This window comes from Parasteatoda tepidariorum, chromosome 4 (assembly GCF_982258835.1).
Source record: "Parasteatoda tepidariorum strain Cologne lab strain chromosome 4, Ptep-v5.0, whole genome shotgun sequence".
Classification (NCBI taxonomy): Eukaryota; Metazoa; Arthropoda; class Arachnida; order Araneae; family Theridiidae; genus Parasteatoda; species Parasteatoda tepidariorum.
In genome coordinates this window covers 22072299-22089441 of record NC_141758.1, presented here as the reverse complement: position 1 = coordinate 22089441, position 17143 = coordinate 22072299, and the positions used below count along the sequence as shown (strand labels likewise).

General features: G+C 31.7%; 1 protein-coding gene across 7 annotated transcripts in view; it reads right to left on the bottom strand.

Annotated features, from left to right (window-relative positions):
• Positions 1-17143, bottom strand: part of LOC107443390 (uncharacterized) — a 100981-nt gene that overhangs the window by 42377 nt on the left and 41461 nt on the right. For 6 of the 7 annotated variants that reach the window (XM_087160753.1, XM_087160757.1, XM_087160756.1 and 3 more), the window contains 4 exons: positions 16084-16308; positions 14197-14439; positions 11259-11489; positions 298-525 (listed from right to left, as the gene is read on the bottom strand). In XM_087160753.1, the coding sequence (XP_087016879.1) occupies positions 298-525; positions 11259-11489; positions 14197-14439; positions 16084-16308 (927 nt within the window). The remainder of the gene's footprint in view (positions 1-297; positions 526-11258; positions 11490-14196; positions 14440-16083; positions 16309-17143) is intronic. The other variant, XM_087160759.1, reaches the window with a different exon arrangement.

Sequence of the window (17143 nt, the reverse complement as noted above, 5' to 3'; positions counted from 1 at the left end):
TCGCATAAGAACATGTACACCCACTAAACCGTTCCCGTACCCCTGGCGGTATGCTAACCACACTTTGGGAAACACTGGATTAGGATAATGTGCGTAGAATAGAGAAGATGGTCACAGATCTCATTTTAAGGTTAGAAAGCTTACACGTAAACCGCATTACAAACTTTTTTAGGTTTACAATAAAAGGGTTTTGGTGAGTTAAACTAAACCTTTTTTTGCTATCTGGGGACTTGGAGAGCGAAGCGAGCAGTTACTGAGCATCCAAATATTTTAAACTATAGATAAAGTTTTATTTACTGCAATTCGATTCGTCACTGCCATCTGCACAGTCGGAATATCCATCACATGAGCCTGATTTATAGACGCATTCCCCGCTTTGACATCGAAATTTGGTTTCTGAGTCACATACTCTGGCAGGGCAATCACGTTCGTCACTGTTGTCTTCGCAATCTTTGAATCCGTTGCAAACACGCCATTCTTCAATACAATTTCCATTGCCGCACTGAAATTGGAAGGGACAATAAGCTGTAAGAAGAAAAAATAAATTCTTTAAAACAAATATCTATTCCAGTTACAAAAGTGTATGCTAATAATAAGTAAGAGAACCAAAACTTTTGAATTTCTTTTAAATAATATTCTATGATTTATTATTATTTTTTTTATTTATTTTCGCTGGAAGTAAAACAGAAAGCTTGCTTTTTCTTTCCGTATAAATCGTTTTCTTTTTTTTTTCCTTCTCATTCATAACATAAACTATAAACCTTCGATCTCAATTCCTTGGGTAAAAAAAAAAAAGGTTTTCATATTATTTTTGTATGAAATTGTACTAAGTTCATTTCGTGCAAAAAACATTTTTTACTAATATCTAGTTATTTCACATGTCAAAAAAAAAAATTGCTTTGAAAAATGACACTTTGACGTTATTTTACGCATTTTCAACTCTCGTTACTTCCTTAATTATTGATCAATTTTCCCGTTTATATAGTTAGGAAATTTCATGTATCATATATTTTGTATAAACTTTCTTTTCTGTATCCAATGATTTCTGTAGTATTGTAGGATAACTACCACTACAAGAATACAATTCCAATTCATTAGTATCTAATACACGCTAACTCGATTCTAAGATGGGTTACCTTTTCATAGATGAAGGTTAACATTGTCGATATCTTCAACCTCCACATTAGTGACCTTCGGACATGATGTGAAGACGCTTACCTAATCAGAAACTCCCACTTCGATCAGAACACGTCTACTTCGATGGATGGTCCCTTTTGAACAATTGACTTGCATCTTGTGACTGCGACATTATCAACCTCTTCTCGCTGTTGCTACTCAGTGTCGATCGCACGCAACATCGGCCTGCATACACTCGACTGCTAATGGCAACACAGAAGCAACCACGACCGCGCACTTAATACAGCTCTCACGATCAGCAAAATGTAAGGTGACCTTAATACATCTCTACCGGCTTCTCACAAAACATTAATGAATCAACAAGAGGTGTCTGTTCATCGAATTCTATCACAGATACAATTCTGGTGAGGGAGTACTGTAATGTATCTACCACTACAGAAATACAATTCCAATTCATTAGTATATTAAACATGTTAACTCGATTCTATGATGGGGTACCTTTTAATTGATGATGGTTAACATTGTCAATATCTACTAAGTCCGCAGGAGCTTTATATACTGAAATAAGATGGGACCTTAACTTACTTAAAGAAGGGAATACGCACACGGCTAATCCAACTCCTCCTATAACTGAAAGCCTCCACACGGTTTTTTGTAGATACCCCGATTAGACCACTATAAGGGTAAATATGTTTACAAAGGAAGCATTTAATAGAAAATCTGCTAAAAATATGATAGTGGTAGAAAATATATGACTAAAAATTTGTTTTATTTATGAATATGATTTGTTTGACTTATTAACTAGTCAACCACTACATATGCAATTATCAAATATATATGATAAATTTCCCTCAATTACTTTTAAAAAAGAATTTAGTTTCATGCGCACAACTGATTCACTTTTTAAATAGTCTGCGCGGACTACTTATAAAAAACTTTGTGGGGGCTTTCAGATGTAGGAGGGGATGGCTAAACTCGCCTCAGTGAGGAGGATTTTTAATGTTTCACAAATTCCCTTTCCCCTTTAACGCAGAATTCTTATAAGAAAATATTTTTCATTATTTTGTATTAATTTTGGTCAAAATAATTAAAAAATTTTAAATTTAGCATTTTGATAATTTATAGTTATGAAATACAGAATAAAACACCGGTGTATTTTTCTGAGAATTTTTTAAACACAGCTCACGTCCTATAATTTTTCAAATTTGCACTTATTTGCTATTAAATGACTCTGAAAGAAATAGTTATTCAACATAGAAATTTCTTTACTTTCAAAAAATCATTTATTTATAAATAATTGAAGACGAATAGAAAAAAAATTGAATACTTCTTTTTTTGTATTTTATATTTTAGTACAAATATAACTTCGATAATCAAATGGATTTTTTTAGTAATTGATTGATAAGTGAGAAATATCAAAATATGTTTTTGCTTGACTTTAGAGCGTCAGAAAAAAATATATATATATAAATGAGGGTCACCGGTATTCGTTCTGCATCACTGCTCTACCAAATCTAAAACTATTTAATTTTCGTTTCTATTTTTCAGCCACCCATCAAACTGACATATAAATGTGACTGTAAAAGCATTAAGAGCAGCACTCTAGCTCATTAGCAAAAACTTTAGTGCGAGTCCTGCCGGCATAGTCGTTTAAATAATATCAGTACTTTCCTTCTTAAAAATTATTTTTTAAGGCTTTTTAAAAAGTATTGTTGTTTAGGGCCCTAATGACATTTTAGCTGACGTCACACTAGCGATAGGATCAAATTTCTTTGTTCATTAAAGTTTCATGACAAGGTGAATTTTTGCTGAGCATACAAGCTTTGGCGAAAAGAAATCTTATAATGACCTAGATTAATGGTTATTTTAACCTTGACATTAGCTTTAATAAAGCTTTTTTTCACGTTTGAATACCCTAAGTCAGGGGTGGCGAACCTTTATACACCAACGTGACATTTTTTCTAGAAAATTGTTTAATGAGATCATAGACGTGCCGTCAAATAATTTTGACTTCGTGATTATTGGGAAAATAATAATACTAAATACTATCAACTCAAAATACTTTATTTACATAAAAAAATAAAACATTTTGCAATGTCTCAGTTATACGCGTAATTCAACTTAAAGTAACATCAGTGTGACTTCTGTTGCTGCAGATTAGATGACAAATAACTTATATTAGGTCGAAGGAAGTTAGATTAAGTAGGACTATTAATTTTTTTTTTGCTAGTCATTTATTAGTAGCTTTTTATGATTATTAATTGTTTTTTAGCATTAATTGTTAATTTCTTTATTAATAATTGTTTATTATTTTGTTTGTTTTTTGTGAATTTTAATTTAATTGTTACATATGCTTCATAGTGTAATAACAATTCATAGTGCAATAACAATTATGATCGGTGGCGTGCCCAAAATATTGTGTCACGTGCCATAAATGGCACGCGTGCCATTGGTTTGCTATCCCTGCCCTAAGTGAACCTCGATTTAAGGGCTTTATTTAGAATGCTGTTTTCCAAGGTTTTGGATTAGGGTAATGTGCTTAAAATAAAGCAGATTGTCACAGATTTCACTTTTAGAAGGTTTACACGTAAACAGCATTACAAACCTTTTTAGGTTTACATGAAAAGGTTTTTGCTAAGTAAAAATAAATCTTATTTTGCTATGTGGAAATCCGACTTGCTAAAGCATATATTGGGGGTGCGTTCTCTATGAATTTCAATCATTTTCTGACCGCTACAATTAGAATTTATCGTGAATTTATCACCACTACCTAGTTTGACCTCACGTCGAAAAGTGTTCAAAATTGAACTGCGTTCTGAGCTTGATGAATAGGCTTGCTTCAATTTTTCTTTCACTAACAAGCAGAATTTATAGCGCCATTTTTGTCGCCAAATAGAATCTATCGTCAATCGTAATTTCGACAAAACTTTCTAGCGAGATTACTTAAATTTCAGCTGATCATGAAACCAATGCTAGTTGCATTTGTTTTCTAATTAATACAAGCGAACTTTATTGCCATTTTTATCGCCAATCAGAATTTTGACAGTTTTTGCTTTGTCGCAATCGGCTACTTAAACAGACTCTAAATTAGAAAAAAAGTAAACAAATCTATTTTTAACATACAAAAAAAAAGAAAAAAGTTGGGCGCGCTTTCATAATAACCACGTGAGACAACGCGTCCAATAAATTGTAACTTGAACAGTTTGGGCTATTTGATTACGTAAAAGATAAGGAAAAATAAATAATGAAAAAAAAAAACATAGATTAAGAAATTTTTAATGTTTCTACACTGTGTAAAAATTTAATTCAATTTACCGTCTTTGGTCAGAATTTTTAATTACAAAGAAAAATTATAAGAAAAATAAGAGATTCGATTCAATCAATCTTTCGTGCATGCAAACATCTTATTATTAAGTTGAGTTTCATGGTCAAAATGTGAAGAAAAATATCCGACATAGAGCAAAAAATTTCTAAAAGCTAAAATGAATCATTTTTATGCAACAACTAAAAAATAATTAAATGACTAAAACATAACGAAATTAAACTAAAAAATAATTAAATTAGTTTATTGAATTTAAATAAAAACTTTTATCGCATTTATGAGTTTATTTGCCTGATGTACAGTATTTAAGCAAAAATCGCATTTTCTCCTATTATTTAACCCTTTGTAAGGTTTTGGTAAGTATACTCACCGCGAGCAGATGGGAAACCATGTGATTTGTTCGATCATCTACAGATAAATTCAGGGAATACAAAGTAGGGAAAAAAGCATTGAAGGATGTTCTTTTACATAAATGCGTTTAACAATAAAGGTTTGAGTGAGATCAAGAGGTCAACACTAGAGAGCTACATTCTCTCGTACGTTATGAGCCGTTATTTCAAGGTCCTAGTTTACTGCTAACTCTTTAAAGTTTTAAACTCCATCAAAAAAATTTTTTTTAAATCAAATTAGTTTTTGGGTCAAACTAAATATATTGTATTTAATAAATCAATCACAATCCCAAAAATATTTAATAATAACATAACCTGAAAAAATGGCAGTAAAAATGTTTATTGGAACTCAGTAGGTTAAACCTCTATCACTACCGAAAACTCCTCCATGTCTATCAAAAGTGATGGGGACCTACGCTGTTCATTTTCGATCTAGCAAAAAATTATTTTATTTTCGCCCAAGTCCACTCCAAAAATATTTTTAAAATTTATATCTTAATATTTAAATATAAATTGAAAGTATCTTTATCATGCTTCCAACTTACCTTGCGTTGAAGAAACTACAACGAGGATCAACAAAGCAATTATTATACGTAGAGCCATTGTATACAATAGAATACTCAACTAACCACTGAGTTAATATTTCAAAAACTGCAAATAATGATTTGCCTTAACAAGCAATAAATGAGGAAGTTTACAAAAGGGTATATCAGCAACCGGAAATCAATTAAAATGTCAGGATAAAAGACTTCATTATTTTTATTTTTATATTTTTAATTATTTGTTTCAAAGGAAGTAATTTTTTTATTGGTAATATTTACTAATAACTTGTTATATAACTGAAAAAAATATTAAAAATTAATTTTAAACAAATTTCTTTACACTTTAGTTATTTTTTCACATTTTTACTGTTTTTGGTCAGTATGGGTATATATTAAGTTTCAGTCTTTCTAGTGTTTATAAAGACTGAATTACATGATAAATATTTTAAAAAATTTATCATTAATATCAAATTGTACTAATTTGTTTTATTGAAAGTTATAAAATGGGAAGAAATTTTTCATGAACCAATTGCGTGGATTTAGCTAGGAAAGGTTTTTAAAATTATTTTTAAACTGTCCCTTGTAAAATTTAAAATGTCATTTAAAGTAACGCTTTAGAGAAAGTATTCAATTTTCTACTATCATTATATTCTAATAGTTCTGTAATGCAAAATATACGGTACCACAGATATTTTCTATTCCACGATACCAAAATATATAAACCTTTTTAGGTTTATATTAAAAGGTTTATTCTGGGTGAAAATAAACCTTATTTTGCTATCTGGAAAGTCTATTAAAGCATCTATTTTTAAGGATACTTGTAATGGAAACCCAATCTCTATTCAATAGATGTTTGGAAATTGCTTGATATTTTAAAATAAACTTCTTCAGAAAAGGAAAAAATATATATTTAACTTAATATATCATGTATATTAAATTTACTAAATATATTAAAAATAAAAAAGTTAATCACTTCATCAAACATGAATTTTTGTAATACGCTTTCACAATTCATTAAACCACAATCCATTTTGGTGAGCCGTCGGTGCATAGCATATGAAAGCGTCAATCATTTTACAGATTTGCTGAAATACGTGTGAGTTCGCATGTGAGCTGGGTTCTTTGAGATTCTAGCACTCTCGTGTGCATTTTTCAAGATGTTCTCAGTTTCACATTTCATTTTCCACCCTCTGATATCGAATTGAAAAATCTCTTGATCATTTTTTAGTGGCTAATATAATTAAGAAAAGAGTTCCTAGTCAGAAACTTAGTTATTTTATCATGATAATGCAAAGTGTTGGAAAATTTATTTTGCATTTTGTTAGTATTTATGGTGCTTGAAAATATTTTTGAGTTCTTAAGAAGTACTTAAAAGGTGTTTATTTTTTGTTGAAAGATTTGTGTACACCCTGAAGAAAAAATATTGCTACAGAATAAAAGGGGGGGGGGGGAGGAAAAGCGTATTAGTATAGTTTGAAAGAGTAACAGAACGATAAATCAACAGAACACCCCCGGCCCCGCCCCAAAATCTGAGTCCCTCAGCTGCTGTGGAAACAAGAATTGTGCATTTCAGGGAGGGTGTGGTTTCTTTTCATTCTAAGCCTAACACTGTAGTCAAAGAAAAAGAATCTCTTACCTTCGCAGACCGGAACTAAAACCTGTACCAAACAATGACCCCACACCCCTAATTGAAACAGTTATATCTCGTTACCATGGTACCCGCTTCGGGTCTTGACGAATGGCTAGGATGTTCTTACTTTAGACACACTATAAACAACATGGCTGCCACTCTTCAATCCTGAGAAAAAATCAGTGGACTAAATTCCCTCTTCCAATTAATATTTATTTCCATTTTTTTATTTTCAAATTAAGTTTTAAAAAAAATTAATGTACATTTTTAAAAAAAAAATCTGTCAAGAGATAAAAATTAATATTTTTTTTATTAAAACATTGCTATTTTTCAATTTGCAATTTCAATTTGCATTTTTCAAATTGCTATTTCTATTGTAATTTTTTAATTATGTTTAAATTAAATTTATTCTTTAAATTTTATTTGGTAATTTGTTTTAATGTTTATAAAAACTTAATTTACCAAAGTGTCCTTAAGAAATAGGTTTGATAATACTACATAACTAAAGCTGCCACATATACGTTCTCGAGAATCATATAAAAAAGCAAGTTTATCTGTCTCGAGTTTTGTTTCCTATAAAGAAGATTGTTCTCTGTGATGTATCGTTACATTCAAAGGTCTATAGAGAAAAATAACAATAAATAACAGGACAAATAACAATATTTTTTAAAAAAAAAATTTTTTTTTAATGAAACATTGATGAATTAAAATTTTAAAACTAAACCAATTATTATGCGAATATGAATTTTTATTGAATTCCAGTACTAAAAGGAAACAAAACATTTTTATATATCTAAATAGATAAAACTTCTTTGAAAAAAAAAGCTCTTTAAAGCAATAAAGGAAACGAAGTAAAAATATGACCACCGAAGACGACGTCTTCAATGACTACCGACCCCGGTAGCCATAAAACGAATCCTTTTCTATTGAGGGAGAGGCAAATGCCTAAAGTAACTTCCTCAGTACCCCGAAGGTTTTGTATAGAAGTCTAGGAAAAAACATGAAATACATAGAAGCAATTTAGAAAAGAAACTCAAACAAAATCATCAAAAAATAAAAACTCACTTTCAACCAGGTTAAACAGCGATTTCATAAGCAAACCAAATGAAAAGGAAACACTTAAAACAAAAGGGAAACAACACTCTTTATTATAAAAAAAGAAGTCAGAGAAAAGATCCGTAACATATTAATAGAATGCTTAACTGGGACATATTAATAGAATGCTTAACTTGACAGTTAAGCACTCTATTAATATGTTGCGTATCTCTTCATTCACCGGTACCCCCAGAAGAGTCGACTTCGGTGGTCATATTTTCATTTTTATTTCGTTTCCTTTATTGCTACATATTGAATTCCAGTAGACTTTAGTAAGGACTTCATCGAGCATAAATTTTTGTTTTGAAAATAATTCTACTAACTATAAGTGTATAGAAATTAAGACCCATAGACCATTTCCTACTTGTTCATTAAATTATTTATTTAAATTCAAATACATAAAAAGTTCATTTGATTAAACATCAATAGCAATAAATATTGAAATTAACAGGAATAAAACATTTTGAAAATTTTTTAATTTGAAATATTAAGATTTGGTTGAATTTCGCTTGAAAATGTTCAGAAAAAATTCTTTAAAAACTACACTTGAATCGTCCAGTTCATCAATAATACTGTCGATATCAGTAGATTCCTTTCTCACTTCATCTAAATGAAACAAAAATCTAATTATACTATAAAATTAACAATTTTTAAACCAACGATAAAAAATCTGAAGACAAACTTCGATATAAAATGCATTAAATGCAAATAAGTACATATTTAATGGGTGATTTAAACTTGAATTTTGAAGTTTTGCCTGCCGTTTTATTTAAAGGCTCAAAAATATTTCTTCCAATATTTGATCCAGGAGTTCCTTTGTCTTCTGGATTGGGTTCAAAATTATATGACTACGGAGTTGAACATTGATGGCACAAAAGCAATGAACAAAATTAACTAAGGTGCAAACTTTAAGATTTTATAAGTTTTAGTATTAAAAAAATAATTTAATTTTATGCAACCTAGAACGGTTCTGTTATCAGCTTTTTCCGAGTTTCAAACAGGCATGAATATTTTCAAAAACTGATTTTTATTTTAACAAATAGCGTAATTTTTACGATTGTCGGCATTCCTCAGCATTCGTTTTTTTGTGTTGATGATGTCGATTGACATTGTACAAAGTTTGTAAACGCTGTGAGATATCAATCGACATTCCCTAACGATTTTTACAATATCAATCAATATCGTTTTGCGATATTGAATATACGTTATGAATAGGGTCCATTTTTATACACCGAAGAGCCATTACATTATGACCAACCTGCTAAAAACATGTAGGACCATCTTTATCCCTCAAAATTGCTAGCACCCACCGTGGCTAGGTGCTGATAGGTAGTCTGAGGTAGTCTGATAGGCCTAATGTGCCCCATGAAAACATTGCTCCTGGGCGAGAAACCATGAAAAGCTGGACCAGCCTATTGTTATAGATGGAGGGTGGTCATAACATAATGACTCATCAGTGTATAGCACAATGGTTCGCAGCGATATTGTACAATATTCGAAGATAAGTTCGTACGATATTGTTTTTGAGATATGTGCTACTTGGATCGTAAACCCAAAATTGGGTCTACTGTTCAGGGACGTTTTTTAAAAATAAAATTTGTTGAGGCGCGTCATCTTCCATCCAAACGATGTCATTCAGCGCATAGTGTAGCAGCAATTCTGGTATGACGTAAATTAACAGCATGGCTACATAGCGTCAGCCTGTTACAAAGCACATGCTACAATCCCCGATGGTGGCGCTTAATCGCAAAATTTCAGAACGTCAACTATTGTACCTGAAATTGTGAGACACATTTTTCATAGGTTTTCTTCGTTGAATTTCTAGTGAACGTGATTCTATGATTTTTTTAATTTATTTATTTTTATTTTACCTTATTTATTTGACTTTATATACTTTATTTATCATGCACATTGACTCTATCTTTGCGCTTCATAGAGTCAATATTTTTTTTCATGTTCATGTGTTTTTTGGGTGCTCAATGCTTTTATCATCCATGTGATTCCTTGTTCATGTGTTTTTGGATGAGGGCAGAGCTGCTTTTTGTGAGTCGAGCATAGCGTACCAGATTTTGTGATACACGTACCTATTAACACTGTGTTTAAGGTTTTCGCATGCTCTGAATTTTTTGCAACGAAAAAAATGGGTGCCGCAAATTCGAAAATGCCGAGTCTATGTACCTATAAAGCCGTAACTGTTGTCGTTTTTAGAATCTCAAGCTTATACCTCTGAATATGCTACATCTGAAATTTCCTCATCTCAATAGGTTGAACGGTCGCTGGAGGTCCATAAAAAGGGCAAAGGGGTTTTTATAACCACCCCATTCTCACAACTGTATTTCAATTAGAGTGGATTGACATGCAGTTGTAAGAATTTTTACTGTTTTTCTATTCTTTTTCTTTTTTCTTTTCTTTGTCAGCAGCGATCTTCGACCACAGACTGCACGACCATTGTAACTATTTTGAAAATTAGCGGGAAAAAAGAAATCGATTTTCCGTAGAGAAATGAAACAAATCTAAAGGCCTGGTTTCTTAGGACACATCGGCGATACAAAACGTTAGCTTGAAGAGAGCGCTAACCTCTGATTTTTCAATTTGAGTGTAAGACAGCATACGTCATCGAACACTCAGCTGGAACGACAACTGCCGACTGAATCAATTGCAGTTGGATTACATTAACGACAGAAGCAATGGCGGACAACAGCCAACAGATTATTGAAATCTGTCAACATTTTGATTTCGAGGAGAAATTAATCTCCGAAATTTAAAAAATGACCTAATTTGTATATTGTAAGATATAAATCATACAAAGATTCCGTGCTTAAAACAATCTGTGGTCACAGATTAAAAGGTCATTTTTTCCCTCTTAAGCACTGATCTACAATAACACATATAAAGTTTAAAACGAGTTACAGATCAAAATAAATATTTGTTTATGTAATTCACGCATGCGCAATGCGTGATAATGTCTGAGGTGAAACGACTGCGCTCTCTGAGTTTACAAAACGGTATCTTGTTGGGCTCAGGGTAGGTTAACTTTCAGCCAGAGAAGGCCTTTGTCTTAAGAAACCAGGCCCTTACATCCATTTTCCTTGATTATTTTTGTGATTCGCGGTTTTATTAAAATTATGTAATACTTTATTTACCACACTTATCTTCATCACTTCCATCTGAACAGTCCCTCTGACGATTGCAAAGAAATCTTTTCGGAAGGCATTTATTTTCATCGCATCTAAATTGAGTTTCCTCGTCGCACTCAGAAGCTTCGCAATTTTCTTCATCATTTCCGTTTGTGCAATCCTTCCGTCCGTTACATCTAGATTCTTGAGGAACACATTCTTTGCTGCCGCAATAAAATCCTCCACATTTTGATTCGGCTGGAGAAAAAAAACACACATAGATAAATTTATTATACTACTTAGATAGCTATATAAGGCTTCTTTTCACTCCACAAAAACCTTTTAATGTAAACCTAAAAAGGTTTGTAATACGGTTTACGTGTAAACCTTTTAATCTTAAAATGAGATCTGTTACAATCTGCTCTATTCCACGCACATTACCCTAATCCAAAACCTTGGAAAACAACCTTCTACATAAAAACCTTAAATCGAGGTTGACTTAGTGTTTTAAACAGCGATATTTTTTTAATAAAGCTTGTCTCAAGGTGAAAATAATCTTAAATCTTGGTAATTATAATGTTTCTTTTCGCAAAGTCTTGTATGCTTAGGTAAAATCCACCTTGTCATGATATTTTAAATGACAATGCAATTTGATTTTATAGCTAGTGTGACGTCATTTAAAACGTCACTAAGAATCTTAAGTGACAACACTGTTTAAAAAATGCTTTAAAAAATACTTTTTATTCCTTTAAGGATGAAAGGTTTGAAAGTGCAATATTTTTGCTTTATTGAAAAAAGGTTTAACATTCATGTGACAGTAAAGAAAAAATTCCGACACATTGTTGCCGTAAGGATACATGCTTTCTGTGTTAGAGTTCACTATTTTATGAACTTAAAATGATTCAGCAAACTGTATTCTTAAATGCCTTATTACTTTACTGATTTCAACATTTTAAAGATTCTTTTGTTTTATGTAGATGGTGAAACTAAGCTACACCATCTGGGATATGAAGCAACATAAGCTTAAAATGATCTGTTAAAGTATTATTGCACGTGGAATCAGGGTCCGGTTCATTTAATCGACATCGACAAGCCTCTTCATCGCCATCACTTCGTCCACGGATAATTTCATCGACAAGATCATTTCGTTGACAAGGCCGTTACGTCATCTGCCTTTTTTCACAATTTAATATATTTTTAAGTGTCTAATTTTTTTAAAGCTTTACCTAAAGCAAACTTTGTATCCTTTATGACTATTATCAGAAAAGATTTTCTTTGAGATTTGCAATTACTTACTCCTTTTTATTATACTACGTTACGTTGCAAAAACTGAGCCTTTATTTAATCGGTGTTTTAGTGGTATTTTATTAGAATTTCCTTATAAGACTGTTTGTTTATGTTTAGTTTTTGAAGATTATAGATAATATATTATAGATTAGCACCGCAAAGCAATTACTGCAAAAGATTCTTGATATAGCAAGTATTGGAAGAAAGAAAGGAATTTTTCATTTTTCGGTAATTTTTCTTTTCAGCGAACTACTGAATCCTATATTACTTGATATTGAAATAATTTTAAAACTAAAAATTGATTTTAATTTCATTTCTTTATTTTTTTTATATAAATTCATAGTTGGTTAGGAGAATTTAACAGAGATCGATACATGTATCAACAGTTGCTTTTTTGAATTCCTTAATTGCAATTGCGCAAGGATTGTCCTCACATTATTACTAAGCATAATTATTTGACCGTTTTCAGCAACCTATTGTGAATCGAGTCAGATATTTACAATCAAACGATATTTAGAATCCACAATGTGTGACGTTCACAATCAAACGATATTTAGAATCCACAATGTGTGACGTTCACAATCAAACGATAATTAGAATCCACATTGTGTGATGTTAACAATCAAACGATATTTAGGATCCACAATGTGTGACGTTCACAATCAAACGATAATTAGAATCCACATTGTGTGATGTTAACAATCAAACGATATTTAGGATTCACAATGTGTGACGTTCACAATCAAACGAAAATTAGAATCCACATTGTGTGATGTTAACAATCAAACGATATTTAGGATCCACAATGTGTGACGTTCGCAATCAAACGATAATTAGAATCCACATTGTGTGATGTTAACAATCAAACGATATTTAAGATCCACAATGTGTGACGTTCACAATCAAACGATAATTAGAATCCACATTGTGTGACGTTCACAATCAAACGATATTTAGGATCTACAATGTGTGACGATAACAGTCAAACTATATTTAGAATCCGCAATGTGTGACGTTAACAACCAAACGGTTCCACACTGTTCGGTAGTAATCACAACCTATTTAAAAGCAAAGTATTTTTACTAATGAAGAGGAAACTTCATGGCAAATTCTCTCACCTCTGCGTAAGTATTTTAAAGTTTAAATTAACTTGTAGTAGACCATGGAATTTCATATTCTGAAGATCCACCGGGGACAGGTCGTAAAAACACATAGTAGACCACCGAAGTCAAGCATCACTGGCTGCGGGAGAGTGACCACAGCTGCGCAGGGACAGAGGGTGCACGGTATAGGTGCTCGTTGAACTGTTCTGCAGTAAAGTGCTCGACTTCACGTGCGGGTCGTCGGATACCAAAGCAGGGTAGTCATTCTCACTGCAGAGGTTCAAAATTGCGATGGTATGTCTTCTGATTATCCTCATGGATGCTCCCCAGACCGTCGCCAATACCTCATTGTGCAGCTCTAGTGCGACGTAAATAAAGTATATATCTACCTATCTATCAAAAATGCTGATTTTTTTTCAGACTGTCTGAATACAAATAAACTATTGCAAGATTAAGCTGAACTCACTTTTTTTCCGAACTTTAAAATACCAATTAGAGGTGAAACAGAATTCGTCATGAAAAGTTTCTCCCATGCTATAGGATCCTCGCGAAAAACGATTAAAAATAAAACTTACAGCAAATATTTTCATCAGTCCTATCGTAGCAATCAAAACTACCGTCACAAATTTGCTCTTTTGGGATGCAGAGTCCAAACCTGCATTGGTACTCCCCATCCTCACAATAACTGGGTGGGCAGCCATCTTCGTCTTCCCCTTCAGAGCAATCCTCTATACCATCGCAAACCCAATACCATGAAATGCATGTACCATTGTTACATCTGAATTGTTGGGGTGAGCATTCTTCCGATGGATTGAAATCTGAAACAGAAAAAGGCTTCGCATAGTGTAAAGAATTATTGGTCCATGTAGTTATCGAGCTCTTATATCTGAATGTAGTTAGAAAATTACGATATGCGGAGCTTTGTTTAATTTTCTGATTAGTTAGTAAACTGCTAAAATTTACCGAAAAGAAACGAAACAAGCATTCTCATCAAAAATACCTATCAGTATTGAACTGCATGTGTTGACAGAAATGTATCAATCCTCCATTTTTACACATGTCTGATATGCTCAAAACAAATTGCCATTGAAAAGCATCCCTCGTTAAACCGGGCGTTTCCAACTTACATGAGGCCGGGGGCCGCAATTAAAAACACCAGCGAAACGGCGGGTCGTAACTTTATCAAAATTTTATATAGGTCTCTTTTACGTTTGAAAAAACATTAAATATAACTGTCGGAATTTTATGAAGTTGTTCAAAGCAAGCGTATTGCATTACTTATTAAAATATGAAGTAGATTTTTAAAAATATTTTATTGCATATTAAACAATTTTTGCTACAATAACTTCAATGTGCATCCATGTCTAAGCAATTAATGTACAACAGATTTCAAATTGTAAAGATATAAAGCTTAAAATTAAAACCCATATTGATTTAAGAATATATATATATATATATATATATATATATATATATATATATATATATATATATATATATATATATATATATATATATATATATATATATATATATATATATATATATATATATATATATATATATATATATATATATATATATATATATACATATATATATATATATGTATATATATATATATATATATATATATATATATATATATATATATATATATATATATATATATATATATATATATATATATATATATATATATATATATATATATATATATATATATATATATATATATATATATATATATTTCCACACCACCCTCATATTTTGTTTTTAATCCGATTCCATTGCTTAAAATATCATCTGAACAAATATTTTTGACAAAGTGTAGCCCTTATCTTAAGACCTGTTTGGACGACCCTAGTTCTTGGACAAAGATTGAATGATATTGATGGAAACTTGTTTTTGCCTTGAGCTTGGTATGCGTAAATGATCATTCAAGTACTTGGACGGCAATAGAACATGTTCTACTTTCCATCCATCCAAGTTTGTTTTTTCTTCCTTAACCAATCAGCGTCTTAGGTTTTGTGACGTCAACAAGCAGGAATCAGTTTATTTCATTTCGTTATCTGCTCTCATATATTTTAGTCCAAATAAAATGATCTGTTCCGGTTTATTTGTGATATTATGATTTTATTTGAATTTATTCTGTAATTTCAAACTTATGTAAGTATTATTTTATACTGTTTAATATGAACAATGCACATGCGCAAGTTTTTCTGTCTACAATGAGGACGCGCAAGTTTTTCTGTCTACCAATCTGTGCCATTCTAGAACTTGGATAGTGTCGACGAATCATCCGATTTCTTGGACAGAGAAATCTTTCCGATTTCTCGGGTTCAAGAACTTAGACCGTGTAAACAGGCCTTTAGTTAGCGAAAAACCAATTCATAAGATCAAAAGTTATTAATCGTTTTTTCTGTATTTTGCAATTTGTAAATTTTAAAAATGTTACTCACCACAGTCTTTCTCATCGGAATTATCGGAACAGTGTTGAAGTCCGTCACAGAGGAGGTTTTTATGACTACATCCACCATCACACTGAAAATTATATTTTTGAGAGCACCAAGGAATGCAACCTTCTTCGTCAGAGCCATCAACGCAATCTTCCCTGTAATTGCATTTCTGAAAAGAACGTAAGCATACTCCATCTCCACAGAAAAAACCTTGACAGGATGATGCAGCTAAATGTAATGAAACAAATAAATTATCACTTTCATAAAAAATCTAGAAACACTAAGAAATGTGGCTCAACATTCTGTTTATTAAAATTGGTTGTTGTTTTTGTTGCGTTGTTGTGGTTTATCCTCCAATGCCTGACGAAGTCAGACAATGTCCATCAGACAGTTGACCTTAAGGAAATCGAGGCCCAGAAGGGGAGATAAGTATATGTCCTCTCTGGAAAATCCCTAACAGTTCAGGATGTGTTCGGGAGAAGCCTGCTCAGTTTATCATTTAGAGCAGACCTCGAAGATTCTCCTGCATTCGAAAAACGAGAGACTTTTTGTGTCACCGCTTGCTAATCTGGAAATTGCGGTTTTAGAAGCTCTGTCACAATTGATGTCAAGGAGGAATCTTCCACCCCTTCAAAATTTCAGAATTAACTATGGATTTAAAATTGGATTAGGGTTCAAAGAGGTTTTCGATAACCGCTTAAACCTATCCACTCAAATTTTGTATTTTGCCTAATAAAATTACATACTTTAAAATGATGAGAAAAATTGTACAAATTACAATTCAAAATTTTTTCGACTATTTATTTAATAAAGCAATAAAAAAAAATATTTACTACAATTTATTTTGCATGGAATTATCTTTGGATAAACGAATCTTATAACTGTGAGCAAATATTTTTCAATTCAGTCAAAAAGTTCTCGAGATATGGCGAAATACAAGCAAAAGAGAATTAACATGAAGGGATCCGACCTTTAATAGGTCTCCAGATCAAACTATCGGAACCATATTTCCCATATTGCAGCTACCCATTATAATGTGGGGGTCAAAAATCCAAATTCATTG